The sequence below is a fragment of the Xenopus tropicalis genome, chromosome 4 (genome assembly GCF_000004195.4).
Source record: "Xenopus tropicalis strain Nigerian chromosome 4, UCB_Xtro_10.0, whole genome shotgun sequence".
NCBI classification, from domain to species: Eukaryota; Metazoa; Chordata; class Amphibia; order Anura; family Pipidae; genus Xenopus; species Xenopus tropicalis.
Window position 1 is genome coordinate 143,253,593 of NC_030680.2, and position 13,992 is coordinate 143,267,584.

The 13,992-nt window shown below is 44.6% G+C and overlaps 1 protein-coding gene across 1 annotated transcript in view; it reads right to left on the reverse strand.

The window, feature by feature from the left end:
- The window catches only part of LOC100491288 (monocarboxylate transporter 2), a 28,444-nt gene extending 14,452 nt beyond the window's left edge, over positions 1-13,992 (reverse strand). Inside the window, exons 1-2 of the mRNA XM_031901224.1 lie at positions 13,865-13,992; positions 8,801-9,045 (exon numbers count right to left, since the gene is read on the reverse strand). Of these exons, the coding sequence (XP_031757084.1) occupies positions 8,801-9,017 (217 nt within the window). The 5' untranslated portion in view covers positions 9,018-9,045; positions 13,865-13,992. The remainder of the gene's footprint in view (positions 1-8,800; positions 9,046-13,864) is intronic.

Here is a 13,992-nt window from a genome sequence, read left to right on the forward strand (position 1 = left end):
GGGAACTTCAGTGTGGAATTCCAGGCTGTCGGGTGGTAGGGGAGTAGAGGAAAAATGTAGGAATGGCATTCTTACACCTAATGGTCTAGGGTGGTTGAACAATGATATCTGACTGCTTCCAAAGAGTAATACTGTATAGGTATGGGATTGATCATCCAGAAACCAGTTATCAAAAAAGCTTCAAATAACAGGAAGGCCATCTCCCATAGACTCCATTTTAATCACATAATCCACATCTTTAAAAATGATCCCCTTTTCTCTGTAATAATAAAACAGTACCTGTACTTGATCCCAACTAAGATATAATTACCCCTTATTGGGGCAGAACAGCCCTATTGGGTTTATTTAATGGTTAAATGATTCCCTTTTCTCTGTAATAATAAAACAGTACCTGTACTTGATCCCAACTAAGATATAATTACCCCTTATTGGGGGCAGAACAGCCCTATTGGGTTTATTTAATGGTTAAATGATTCCCTTTTCTCTGTAATAATAAAACAGTACCTGTACTTGATCCCAACTAAGATATAATTACCCCTTATTGGGGGGCAGAACAATCCTTTTGGGTTTATTTAATGGTTAAATGATTCCCTTTTCTCTGTAATAATAAAACAGTACCTGTACTTGATCCCAACTAAGATATAATTACCCCTTATTGGGGCAGAACAGCCCTATTGGGTTTATTTCATGGTTAAATGATTCCCTTTTCTCTGTAATAATAAAACAGTACCTGTACTTGATCCCAACTAAGATATACAGTGGTGTGAAAAACTATTTGCCCCCTTCCTGATTTCTTATTCTTTTGCATGTTTGTCACACAAAATGTTTCTGATCATCAAATACATTTAACTATTAGTCAAAGATAACACAAGTAAACACAAAATGCAGTTTTTAAATGAGGGTTTTTATTATTTAGGGAGAAAAAAAATCCAAACCTACATGGCCCTGTGTAAAAAAGTAATTGCCCCCTGAACCTAATAACTGGTTGGGCCACCCTTAGCAGCAATAACTGCAATCAAGCGTTTGCGATAACTTGCAACGAGTCTTTTACAGCGCTCTGGAGGAATTTTGGCCCACTCATCTTTGCAGAATTGTTGTAATTCAGCTTTATTTGAGGGTTTTCTAGCATGAACCGCCTTTTTAAGGTCATGCCACAACATCTCAATAGGATTCAGGTCAGGACTTTGACTAGGCCACTCCAAAGTCTTCATTTTGTTTTTCTTCAGCCATTCAGAGGTGGATTTGCTGCTGTGTTTTGGGTCATTGTCCTGCTGCAGCACCCAAGATCGCTTCAGCTTGAGTTGACGAACAGATGGCCGGACATTCTCCTTCAGGATTTTTTGGTAGACAGTAGAATTCATGGTTCCATCTATCACAGCAAGCCTTCCAGGTCCTGAAGCAGCAAAACAACCCCAGACCATCACACTACCACCACCATATTTTACTGTTGGTATGATGTTCTTTTTCTGAAATGCTGTGTTACTTTTACGGCAGATGTAACGGGACACGCACCTTCCAAAAAGTTCAACTTTTGTCTCGTCGGTCCACAAGGTATTTTCTCAAAAGTCTTGGCAATCATTGAGATGTTTTTTAGCAAAATTGAGAGGAGCCATAATGTTCTTTTTGCTTAAAAGTGGTTTGCGCCTTGGAAATCTGCCATGCAGGCCGTTTTTGCCCAGTCTCTTTCTTATGGTGGAGTCGTGAACACTGACCTTAATTGAGGCAAGTGAGGCCTGCAGTTCTTTAGATGTTGTCCTGGGGTCTTTTGTGGCCTCTCGGATGAGTTGTCTCTGCACTCTTGGGGTAATTTTGGTCGGCCGGCCACTCCTGGGAAGATTTCTTGATTGAAACAGGTGTGGCAGTAATCAGGCCTGGGGGTGACTACAGAAATTGATATTGAAATTGAAAATTGAAATTGATAAACCACAGTTAAGTTATTTTTTAACAAGGGGGGCAATCACTTTTTCACACAGGGCCATGTAGATTTGGAGTTTTTTTTCTCCCTTAATAACGTAAACCTTCATTTAAAAACTGCATTTTGTGTTCAATTATGTTATCTTTGACTAATAGTTAACGGTTTTTGATGAGCAGAAAAGCCCTATTGGGTTTATTTCATGGTTAAATGATTCCCTTTTCTCTGTAATAATAAAACAGTACCTGTACTTGATCCCAACTAAGATATAATTACCCCTTATTGGGGCAGAACAGCCCTATTGGGTTTATTTAATGGTTAAATGATTCCCTTTTCTCTGTAATAATAAAACAGTACCTGTACTTGATCCCAACTAAGATATAATTACCCCTTATTGGGGCAGAACAGCCCTATTGGGTTTATTTAATGGTTAAATGATTCCCTTTTCTCTGTAATAATAAAACAGTACCTGTACTTGATCCCAACTAAGATATAATTACCCCTTATTGGGGCAGAACAGCCCTATTGGGTTTATTTAATGGTTAAATGATTCCCTTTTCTCTGTAATAATAAAACAGTACTTGTACTTGATCCCAACTAAGATATAATTACCCCTTATTGGGGGCAGTCCTGCCTTTTGCTCCCACACTACTTCCTGTTACAGTTATAGCTGCATCACTTCCTGTCAGCTGATCTCTGAGGGGGCACACAGCCCATCACTAAATGGCGGCTCAAGGGAAAGGATGTAAAAGGGCAATATTTACTGATATATATATTCCAGTTTGGGGAGATTCTTGAATAGGCCACTTAACATAATATAAACTATCTGTTGGTTACGTATTCATTCTGGGGGTATAGTTTCCCTTTAAATACCTATAACAGATGCCCTTTTGAAGCTGAGAACACTCTGAAATTCAGTGCAAGGTTGTACATGATTCCAATAAAATTAAATATACAGGGCAATGACACCACTTCTGAGCACTGCCCTTTTATTACCCTCTGTATCAACTGTAACCTTCCACTTTAATTTAACTCCAATAAAATGACAAAGGTCAAAGAGAGAGAAAGCTTGGGGAATCAGGGTTTATGGTGAAGGATCACGTGCAGATAAAGGATGTATTTGCCAAATAAACTTTTAACATGGAGTTTTTAACAGCCTCCATTCTCCTGGGAGGCTTGGCCCTAGCTTTTGAAAGGTTTGTATAGGTTGTTTTTGATACAAGTATGGGACCTGTTATCCAGAATGCTAGGGACCTGGGGTTTCCTGGACAAGGGATCTTTCCATAATTTGGATCACTATGCCTTAAGTCTTCTAAAAAATCATGCAACTATTAAATAAACCCAATAGGATTGTTTTGCCCCAATAAGGGGTAATTATATCTTAGTTGGGATCAAGTATAGGTACTGTTTTATTATTACAGAGAAAAGGGAATCATTTAACCATTAAATAAACCCAATAGGGCTGTTCTGCCCCCAATAAGGGGTAATTATATCTTAGTTGGGATCAAGTACAGGTACTGTTTTATTATTACAGAGAAAAGGGAATCATTTAACCATTAAATAAACCCAATAGGGCTGTTCTGCCCCCAATAAGGGGTAATTATATCTTAGTTGGGATCAAGTACAGGTACTGTTTTATTATTACAGAGAAAAGGGAATCATTTAACCATTAAATAAACCCAATAGGGCTGTTCTGCCCCCAATAAGGGGTAATTATATCTTAGTTGGGATCAAGAACAGGTACTGTATTATTATTACATAGGGAAAAAAATTTATGGGAGATGGTGGTCCGGTAATTTGCTTTTTGGATAATGGGTTTCTGGATTAATGAAGTCTATGGGAGATGGCCTTTCTGTAATTCGGAACTCTCTGGATACTGGGTTTCCGGATAAGGGATCCCATACCTGTACTATGTATTACAATAATTATGGTGCACCAATCCATACAACACCCTAACCCTTTTCTAGTCTGCTGCAGCCCAATCCCATTCATAGTATCCCTCCCATTTTACAATATTGTCTAGGGCCCTTTAACACAGATCATATCAAGAATTCTGCTTCAAGGGTTCTAGTGATGATAGAAGGAATATGTCTGCTAGGATAATATTGAAACAAGATGACATACTTTACAAGGTGTCACTTTACAAGGTGACAAGTGATGACATGGCTTCCAACTTTTCCACTAAGGTTACAACTAAACTGATAGCTGGTTGCCAACTGGCATCGGACCAACAGGACAAGCTAAAACTTGGCTCGACCAAGGCTGACGCATGGACACATGGGCGGATGCCAATACAAGAAGATTAAAGTTTTACTACATTGTAGCAAATGCCTAGTTATGCCAGTAAGTCCTTGAAAGAATAATGTTTTTTTTTTGTTGCTGTTGCCATAGACCAGGGATCCTCAAACTTTTGGGGAACAATGCAAGCAGAAAAAATATTCCTGGGGGTGCCAGACAAGGGCTATGATTGGTTATTTGGTAGCCCCTATATGGACAGGCTCTGTCTGGCAGTACAACTGGTTTTATGAATCCAAAACTTGCCCCCAAGCCAGGAATACAAACATAAGCCCCTGGTTTGGGGGCACTGGGAGCAACATCCGAGGGGTTGGGGAGCAACATGTTGGGCACCTTTGCAGCAACCAATGGCAATCTACCAAACATAATGTTGTATTGTCTAACTTTCATTGCTCTGATAAAACTTTATTGGTTGTTGGCCGTTGCACCGGTAATAAAAAGAAGCAAGTGCCCAAGAGGAAAAACACTGGCTTTATGGGAAAAATTCTACTGAAGAGAAACTATACTGAATGCGGGCTGGGAATGGTTATCCAGAAAAGGGAATCATTTAACCATTAAATAAACCCAATAGGGCTGTTCTGCCCCCAATAAGGGGTAATTATATCTTAGTTGGGATCAAGTACAGGTACTGTTTTATTATTACAGAGAAAAGGGAATCATTTAACCATTAAATAAACCCAATAGGGCTGTTCTGCCCCCAATAAGGGGTAATTATATCTTAGTTGGGATCAAGTACAGGTACTGTTTTATTATTACAGAGAAAAGGGAATCATTTAACCATTAAATAAACCCAATAGGGTTGTTCTGCCCCAATAAGGGGTAATTATATCTTAGTTAGGATCAAGTACAGGGATTGTTTTATTATTACAGAGAAAAGGGAATAATTTAACCATTAAATAAACCCAATAGGGCTGTTCTGCCCCAATAAGGGGTAATTATATCTTAGTTAGGATCAAGTACAGGGATTGTTTTATTATTACAGAGAAAAGGGAATAATTTAACCATTAAATAAACCCAATAGGGCTGTTCTGCCCCAATAAGGGGTAATTATATCTTAGTTGGGATCAAGTACAGGGATTGTTTTATTATTACAGAGAAAAGGGAATCATTTAACCATTAAATAAACCCAATAGGGCTGTTCTGCCCCCAATAAGGGGTAATTATATCTTAGTTGGGATCAAGTACAGGTACTGTTTTATTATTACAGAGAAAAGGGAATCATTTAACCATTAAATAAACCCAATAGGGCTGTTCTGCCCCCAATAAGGGGTAATTATATCTTAGTTGGGATCAAGTACAGGTACTGTTTTATTATTACAGAGAAAAGGGAATAATTTAACCATTAAATAAACCCAACAAGGCTGTTCTGCCCCCAATAAGGGGTAATTATATCTTAGTTAGGATCAAGTACAGGTACTGTTTTATTATTACAGAGAAAAGGGAATCATTTAACCATTAAATAAACCCAATAGGACTGTTCTGCCCCCAATAAGGGGTAATTATATCTGAGTTGGGATCAAGTACAGGTACTGTTTTATTATTACAGAGAAAAGGGAATCATTTAACCATTAAATAAACCCAATATAGCTGTTCTGCCCCAATAAGGGGTAATTATATCTTAGTTGGGATCAAGTACAGGTACTGTTTTATTATTACAGAGAAAAGGGAATCATTTAACCATTAAATAAACCCAATAGGGCTGTTCTGCCCCCAATAAGGGGTAATTATATCTTAGTTGGGATCAAGTACAGGTACTGTTTTATTATTACAGAGAAAAAAGAAATCCTTTTTACAAATCTGAATTATTTGATTAAAATGGAGTCTATGGGAGATGGCCTTAATGGTCTTGTTCTGGAGATTTGTGGATAATGGGTTTTCCGGATAATGGATCCCATACCTAGCGGATTATTGAGCTTTACATTGGGATGACTCTCTGTACCATGCAATGAGTACTATAATTTTGATCAAAGTTACCAGTCAAACTGCCACCACACAGTGAGGAGCAGCACTGGTGGCTCAATGCTTAGCTAACGGTGGCCATACATGGTAAGATCTGCTCATTTGGCAAGGTCGCCAAATAAGCATATCTTCTGCCGATATGCCCAAATTATTGGGCTAATATGGCTCTAGGGCAAAAGGACTGAATAACAATGGCAGGCAAAGGTGCCATCGGACCAAGGACTGCATCAACGAGTGGATACACTGCCTGAACTGAAAATCAAACCTGTCGAGATCTGGCCAATTGATGCTGGTCGGGTAGGCCCATCGGGGTTACCCATACATACGCAAATAAGCTGCCAAATTGGTCTGAAATCTGCCCATGTATAAGCACCTTTAGCTTGCCATGTTACAGAGAGGTCGAGTAGACAGTCGTACCCCAGGGATAATTAACACTTCTAAGCTGAGTAAATATATTAAGGACTGTGATTGATCTTTTTGAAGGTGCTTGAGGGCTCTGGCACATGGGGAGATTAGTCGCCCGTGACCGGTGGGATGGCACACGCTGCGCAGGCGATTTCGGCAAATCGCAGAAGTTGCCTCGCGAGGCATTTTCGGCGATTTGCCGAAATCGCGCAGCCGCGTGTGCCATCCCACTGGCGACTTACATTTTCGCCGGTGGGATGGCAACTCGGGGAGATTAGTCACCCGCGAACAACGAGATTTGTCGCGGGCGACTAATCTCCCTGTGTGCCAGAGCCCTGAAAGAGACGGCACAGCAATGGCTTGGCTACTAGGCAAGAAGATAAGGTTCCAGATAGTGTTTTGTATTCCCACCTTTACTTACATTAGATACAGAGCATTCAAGCTCTTGTTAAAGTCATATCGGATTCTGTGCAAGTGGGCGTTCATTTCCGTACAAGTGGACGCGCTTGTGCCAAGCCATGAAATGCTAAGGAGCGGAAGTCTAATTTGGCCACAAACTGTGGGCATCTTCCGCTGCCAGAAGGGTAATCTACTCTAACACCAGGATGGAGACTTCCCAACATTGCCCTGCAGTGATCTGCTATGGCTGCAACACATGAGCTTATCTGGCCCAGATAACCAATACTGGGTGATTCAGCCAATCACTAAATGATAGCTGCTAACAATGAATTATCTGTTGGCGATCAATGAATTGCTCGCAGATTAAAGGGGAAAAAAAAACACACCCAAAATTCAAATTGCAATGACTACTACCATTTAATGCCATTGACGTGACCTTTTAAAACAATTAGCTTCATGCGGAACGGCTTCCTGATATGTTAAATGTCAATGTTACATTACACAGATTATTTAGGTGCAGCTTTTACTTCTTCCCCAGCCAATCCAACTTTGAGGTTCAAATGCAGATCTGAATGGGATTCAAAATAGCCCTGGCATTCCCAGTACCCAGAGGCACAAACAGCCCCCCCAGCCCAATAAATAGTGACTGTCTGTGGCACCTTACAGCCCCCCTGGCATTCCCAGTACCCAGAGGCACAAACAGCCCCCCCAGCCCAATAAATAGTGACTGTCTGTGGCACCTAACAGCCCCCCTGGCATTCCCAGTACCCAGAGGCACAAACAGCCCAATAAATAGTGACTGTCTGTGGCACCTTACAGCCCCCCTGGCATTCCCAGTACCCAGAGGCACAAACAGCCCCCCCCCCCAGCCCAATAAATAGTGACTGTCTGTGGCACCTTACAGCCCCCCTGGCATTCCCAGTACCCAGTGGCCCAAACAGCCCCCCCAGCCCAATAAATAGTGACTGTCTGTGGCACCTTACAGCCCCCCTGGCATTCCCAGTACCCAGAGGCACAAACAGCCCCCCCAGCCCAATAAACAGTGACTGTCTGTGGCACCTTACAGCCCCCCTGGCATTCCCAGTACCCAGAGGCTCAAACAGCCCCCCAGCCCAATAAATAGTGACTGTCTGTGGCACCTTACAGCAGCCCCTCTGGCATTCCCAGTACCCAGAGGCACAAACAGCCCCCCCCCAGCCCAATAAATAGTGACTGTCTGTGGCACCTTACAGCAGCCCCTCTGGCATTCCCAGTACCCAGAGGCACAAACAGCCCCCCCCCAGCCCAATAAATAGTGACTGTCTGTGGCACCTTACAGCCCCCCTGGCATTCCCAGTACCCAGAGGCACAAACAGCCCCCCCAGCCCAATAAATAGTGACTGTCTGTGGCACCTTACAGCCCCCCTGGCATTCCCAGTACCCAGAGGCACAAACAGCCCCCCCCAGCCCAATAAATAGTGACTGTCTATGGCACCTTACAGTAGCCCCTCTGGTATTTGCCAGAACCCACAGATTGCCAGTCCGGGCCTGCCTCAATAAAGAATTAGAAAGGGTTTTACTTTAGGGGTGCAAGAGCTTAGCCTTTAATATTATATCCATATAAATTCCACATGCTGCATGGCATGTAGACAGCTCCCCCCTTTATTTATAGGTGTATATGAACTGTACCTATTACTAGGGTTTCTAGGCCTGAAGGTTGCCCTCAGTCCCACCTATATGCATAAAAGGACATCCCCAAAACAGTGGTCTTCACATAGGACGTTGCATTATAACATCAACATAATTAGAATTATTTGCGCTGTGAATATAAAAAGATATTTTCTTTCTCACCCCCGGCATACATGGCGGCCAGCAATATTGAGGATATCCATGCAATTTCACTGTACGAGGCCCCGAAATGCTCCTGGATTTCTTTGAAGAAGACGGTGATCGCTTTTGAAAAGGCGTAGGAGAATCCCATGGAGATGAAAGCCCCCAAGACGACCATCCAACCCCAGCCTCCGTCCGGTGGAGTGTATCCCATCGCATTGTCAGCCAATGGTGCCATGTCTTCTTCCTATGCTGCACTCATAGGCCTGCCAGACAAACAGGGGGGTTATACAGGGAACTCTGAGTATCACTCATGTATTATAAGGGATAATGTACCCCCTACTGTAAATGATAAGGATATTAGCAGTCACTGAGGGGTTCTGTGCCCATATAAAGGCACAAGGCTGCAGGCTGAGTTATACAGGGAACTCTGAGTATCACGCATGTATTATAAGGGATAATGTACCCCCTACTGTAAATGATAAGGATATTAGCAGTCACTGAGGGGTTCTGTGCCCATATAAAGGCACAAGGCTGCAGGCTGAGTTATACAGGGAACTCTGAGTATCACGCATGTATTATAAGGGATAATGTACCCCCTACTGTAAATGATAAGGATATTAGCAGTCACTGAGGGGTTCTGTGCCCATATAAAGGCACAAGGCTGCAGGCTGAGTTATACAGGGAACTCTGAGTATCACTCATGTATTATAAGGGATAATGTACCCCCTACTGTAAATGATAAGGATATTAGCAGTCACTGAGGGGTTCTGTGCCCATATAAAGGCACAAGGCTGCAGGCTGAGTTATACAGGGAACTCTGAGTATCACTCATGTATTATAAGGGATAATGTACCCCCTACTGTAAATGATAAGGATATTAGCAGTCACTGAGGGGTTCTGTGCCCCCCATATAAAGGCACAAGGCTGCAGGCTGAGTTATACAGGGAACTCTGAGTATCACTCATGTATTATAAGGGATAATGTACCCCCTACTGTAAATGATAAGGATATTAGCAGTCACTGAGGGGTTCTGTGACCATTATATGTGTTATATCAGTATGATCCAATTGTGATTGGCAGTGAATGATGAATAGTAAGGGTGATTAGATGGGCAAAGGTAGAGGTTTAGGAGGGATCCACTGAAAGTCCAGTCTGACCCACTGGAACATAAGTAGAAAGCTGAATGACAGCCCTTTGGCACCACGTGACTGACAGAGCAGCAGAGAGAATATCCAGTTAAACCCACATGATTCTCGTAATTTGATAATTTATGGAATAAGGAAATCACATGATCATTTCAGCACAACTTAAAAACGCGGAATCAGCGAAATTATGGGGCAAATTATGGGGGCTGCAGTGAGGGCATTTAACAGTAGTTAGGGCCAATGGCCCATGCCGATTGTGGGCATTTGGTCACTAATGTGATAATTAACTTTGTCATGGTGACAAACGTCCAGAATCTCAACTAAAGGGAAAATTAACCCCCCCTTTTTGACAGAACTTATAAATATAACAGATATACCTGATTAAACAGATTGAAAGGAAATAATCACTTGTATAATTAGCGAACAGCAGACCCCGCAACCCCCGGGGGCCTAAACATTCATAGGGTTATTTTAGGTCTAGTGCATGGGGGGGGTCCCTGCTGGGGAAAGATGTGTGAGATGCTTCTGGGGGTCCAGTAAAATATATCTGTGGGGTGGGGCACCTAATGTCACCCACTGGAAACCATTTTTCTCATAAGAACCATTTCCCAACCCCCCCTTAGGCTCACAGAGTGATGCAAACCCTCCTTCACCTTGTTCCAATGTAAAGTAATGGATTCTGGTACTTCTCTCCCTCTGTTCCCAGCAACCAAAAAGGGATCTTTAAGATACTTTTGTGGTTTTTGAAAGTAAGATGTTAACCAGTTACTAGGAACCCATTTACCCTAGCAACCAAACAGAGGTTTGAATGGCAGACTGGAAGATGAACAAGAGAAAGTTTGAGAACAGAAAGCAATAAAAATAAGCACTAAAACTCTATTAATATATAAGATATCAAGTTGCTGGGGTCAGCGACCCCAAAAAGCACTGATAATTGCAGGAGAATGGAAGAACAAAATAGAACCGAGGCACGTGCATTTACCACCATGTAAATCTGCCCCCATAAACGGTTTCTGGGACCCTTGAGGAGGCCACCCCAAAAGTTTAAGAGCATGCACTCTAATCCTATAGTTCCCAATCAGTCAGCGGCCCCCCAGTAGCCCTGGGCATCCCACTGGCCTATCAGTTTGCCGTCTCAGCAGATCCACCTCCTAATCACTCACGTACAGTCTGCACTGGCACATTCCTGTAATATCTGTGCAATTAAATATACAGAAATGTGTCTGAAATATGTGAATGACACTACGTGAGCGCTTGCGGGGAGTTGGGCTTTCGACTCCCGCGTCCTGTTGGAGGGGGCGTGGCTACTTTAGGGAAACAGGGCAGTCATTCGTCACCCTGAGCTCTGGGGCAAAACGCGCTTCTCAGGGCCAAGTGTTTATATGAAGGGAATATACACTGAAAGCTACGGGTTACAGACAAATACACATGTGAGGGGGCCCAGTATATGGGGGGGATCTTTATTAGCTAAAAAACAAAAGGCTTAATGACTAATGTATGGACAGTAATATTCCTATATGGCAGGGCAAGGTATGAGCTGATCAATACAATTAAAGGGAAAGTAAAACCACACATTAACCCCAGATTGCACTTCATCAATCAATGTCCTGATTATCTGCCCTGGGTGGCAACTGACATTTTGTCGGGTCAAATAAAGCAAATGACTGCTCGCCCCAAATCCAACTGACCTTCAGGCTGGGCCACCGGGTTAATTCCGTTAGTAGCCGGGGGATGACAGAGATGGGGCCCAGGGAAAGAACTTAATCACACAGCTCAGCCCATGTATTGGCTGCTGCCCTGGCCTATTAGGGTCCTACTAATACCACTGCGCCAGGAAAAGCTAATCCCCCAAACTTCCGCTAAATTCCTAGCTAATGTCCCCCAAATTCCTCCCTGTGTGTTTTTTAAACCGCTAATACCTTCCCCTTTCTCTCTGATCTGTCAGCGGCAGCGCAACCAAACAGAACAGAACATTTACACTGTTACTTGCTGTTTGCTTTACTGTAGCAGAACTAAAGTGCTGTAAACAAAGCAAAGTGCAAGATTTCCAAAAGGCCGATGTACTAAAACAAGAGCAGCAGCGGAATGATAGGTTAGGGGGGGGGAACGCAAAACTACTCGCATTTCCCTGCAACTTGCCCTTTACACCCACCAGCTTGGATGCAATGTGCAGGGTTCACAGACATGTGTAGCTGTGTTACATTTGGGTTACCCTAGCCAAAAAGTTCCCCGGGCCCCCACTTGGGAATGGGGGTGGAGTGGGGGTGGGTTGGGCTCCCCTTTTCCCGAGAAGCAACTTTTGGCGACTTCAAGAAATCGGAGCAACGCGTATGCCATCCCACTGGCGATTTACATTGTTGCCGGTAGGCAGGGTCAGGCTGGGGGGGGGTGCAGGGAGCACTGGAGCCCCCGCCGGCCGCATCCCCTAACCCCCCCCAGGAGTCCCTTAACCCCCCCCCCCAGGAGTCCCCTAACTCCCCCCGGAGTCCCCTAACACCCCCCCCACAGGAGTCCCCTAAACGCCCCCCCCACAGGAGTCCCCTAAACGCCCCCCCACAGGAGTCCCCTAACCGCCCCCCCCCACAGGAGTCCCCTAAACGCCCCCCCCACAGGAGTCCCCTAACCCCCCCCCACAGGAGTCCCCTAACCCCCCCCCCACAGGAGTCCCCTAACGCCCCCCCACAGGAGTCCCCTAAACCCCCCCCACAGGAGTCCCCTAACCCCCCCCCACAGGAGTCCCCTAACCCCCCCCCCACAGGAGTCCCCTAAACCCCCCCCCACAGGAGTCCCCTAAACCCCCCCCCACAGGAGTCCCCTAACCCCCCCCCCACAGGAGTCCCCTAAACCCCCCCCCCACAGGAGTCCCCTAAACCCCCCCCCCACAGGAGTCCCCTAAACCCCCCCCCCAAAGGAGTCCCCTAAACCCCCCCCCCCCAAAGGAGTCCCCTAAACCCCCCCCAAAGGAGTCCCCTAACCCCCCCCCCCACAGGAGTCCCCTAACCCTAGGGGCAGCTACTAGTAGCAGCTACTTATCGTGGCTACTAAAATAGACAATGCTGATCATTTACTGATAATTGTCTCTATGTGTGTTTTAGCAGAGGCAATTCTCAGTATTGTCTATGGCAGGGGATTTTCTGGAGTTTAGTAACCGTGACAGGTAGCTGCTAATAGGCAGCTCCATGTGTTAAGGGTGAAGACACACTGGGCTACTAGTAGGAGCTACTTTTTCATGGCTACTAAACTCCAGAAAATACATTGCCATAGACAATACTGAGAATTGCCTCTGCTAAAACACACATAGAGACAGTAAATGATCAGCATTGTCTATTTTAGTAGCCACAACAAGTAGATGCTACTAAGTAGCTCCGTGTGTCTTCACCCTTAAGGGCAAAGGAACCTGTCTGAATGTTCTGTGGGTAAATGGGGAGAACTTAGACTGAAGTCAAGTACTTCTTGCCCCTAAGACCCACTGACAGTTCCTACTTCCTAAAGTGGCCCAAGCAATCAGGCTACTGGCCAACTCAAAGTGGGCATAGGGGAAAGATCCAGTTGTCTGGCAACCTCTCCAGATGGCTGTATGGCCAACTTAACTTGGGGTAAATCTGTTAATAAATGATGCTACAATGTGCAGTCATCCCACTGAGCAGGTAGTAACGTTTGATACAATGTTTCCAAGGGCTGTGCTACTCTGTTCGCAACTGTATGTGATTAAAATTAGATTGCAAGCTCTGAAGCCAGGGGGCTAGTGGATAAGGAGACTGCTACACGTTGGGGTGGGACAGAGAGACCCCCCCCCCAGTAGAAGTTTAGCTGGAAGTGATGAGAGAAGCGCACAGCGCCCCTTAGCGGAGCCGGTCCCTCCATGTGGCACAGAGCAGCCCGGGGAGCGATTGCAGCGCCGCTACAGAGCGATTAAGCGCTCAGAGTATGTACTCACCGCCGGGAGCGGGATGCTGCTTGGGTTCCCCAGGAAGGAGCCTTGTGATGCGGATGGGAGGAAATCAAACACAGATCACATATCTGCTCCTATGAGCCTGGGGGCGGGGCTGGGGGCGGAGCCTGCCT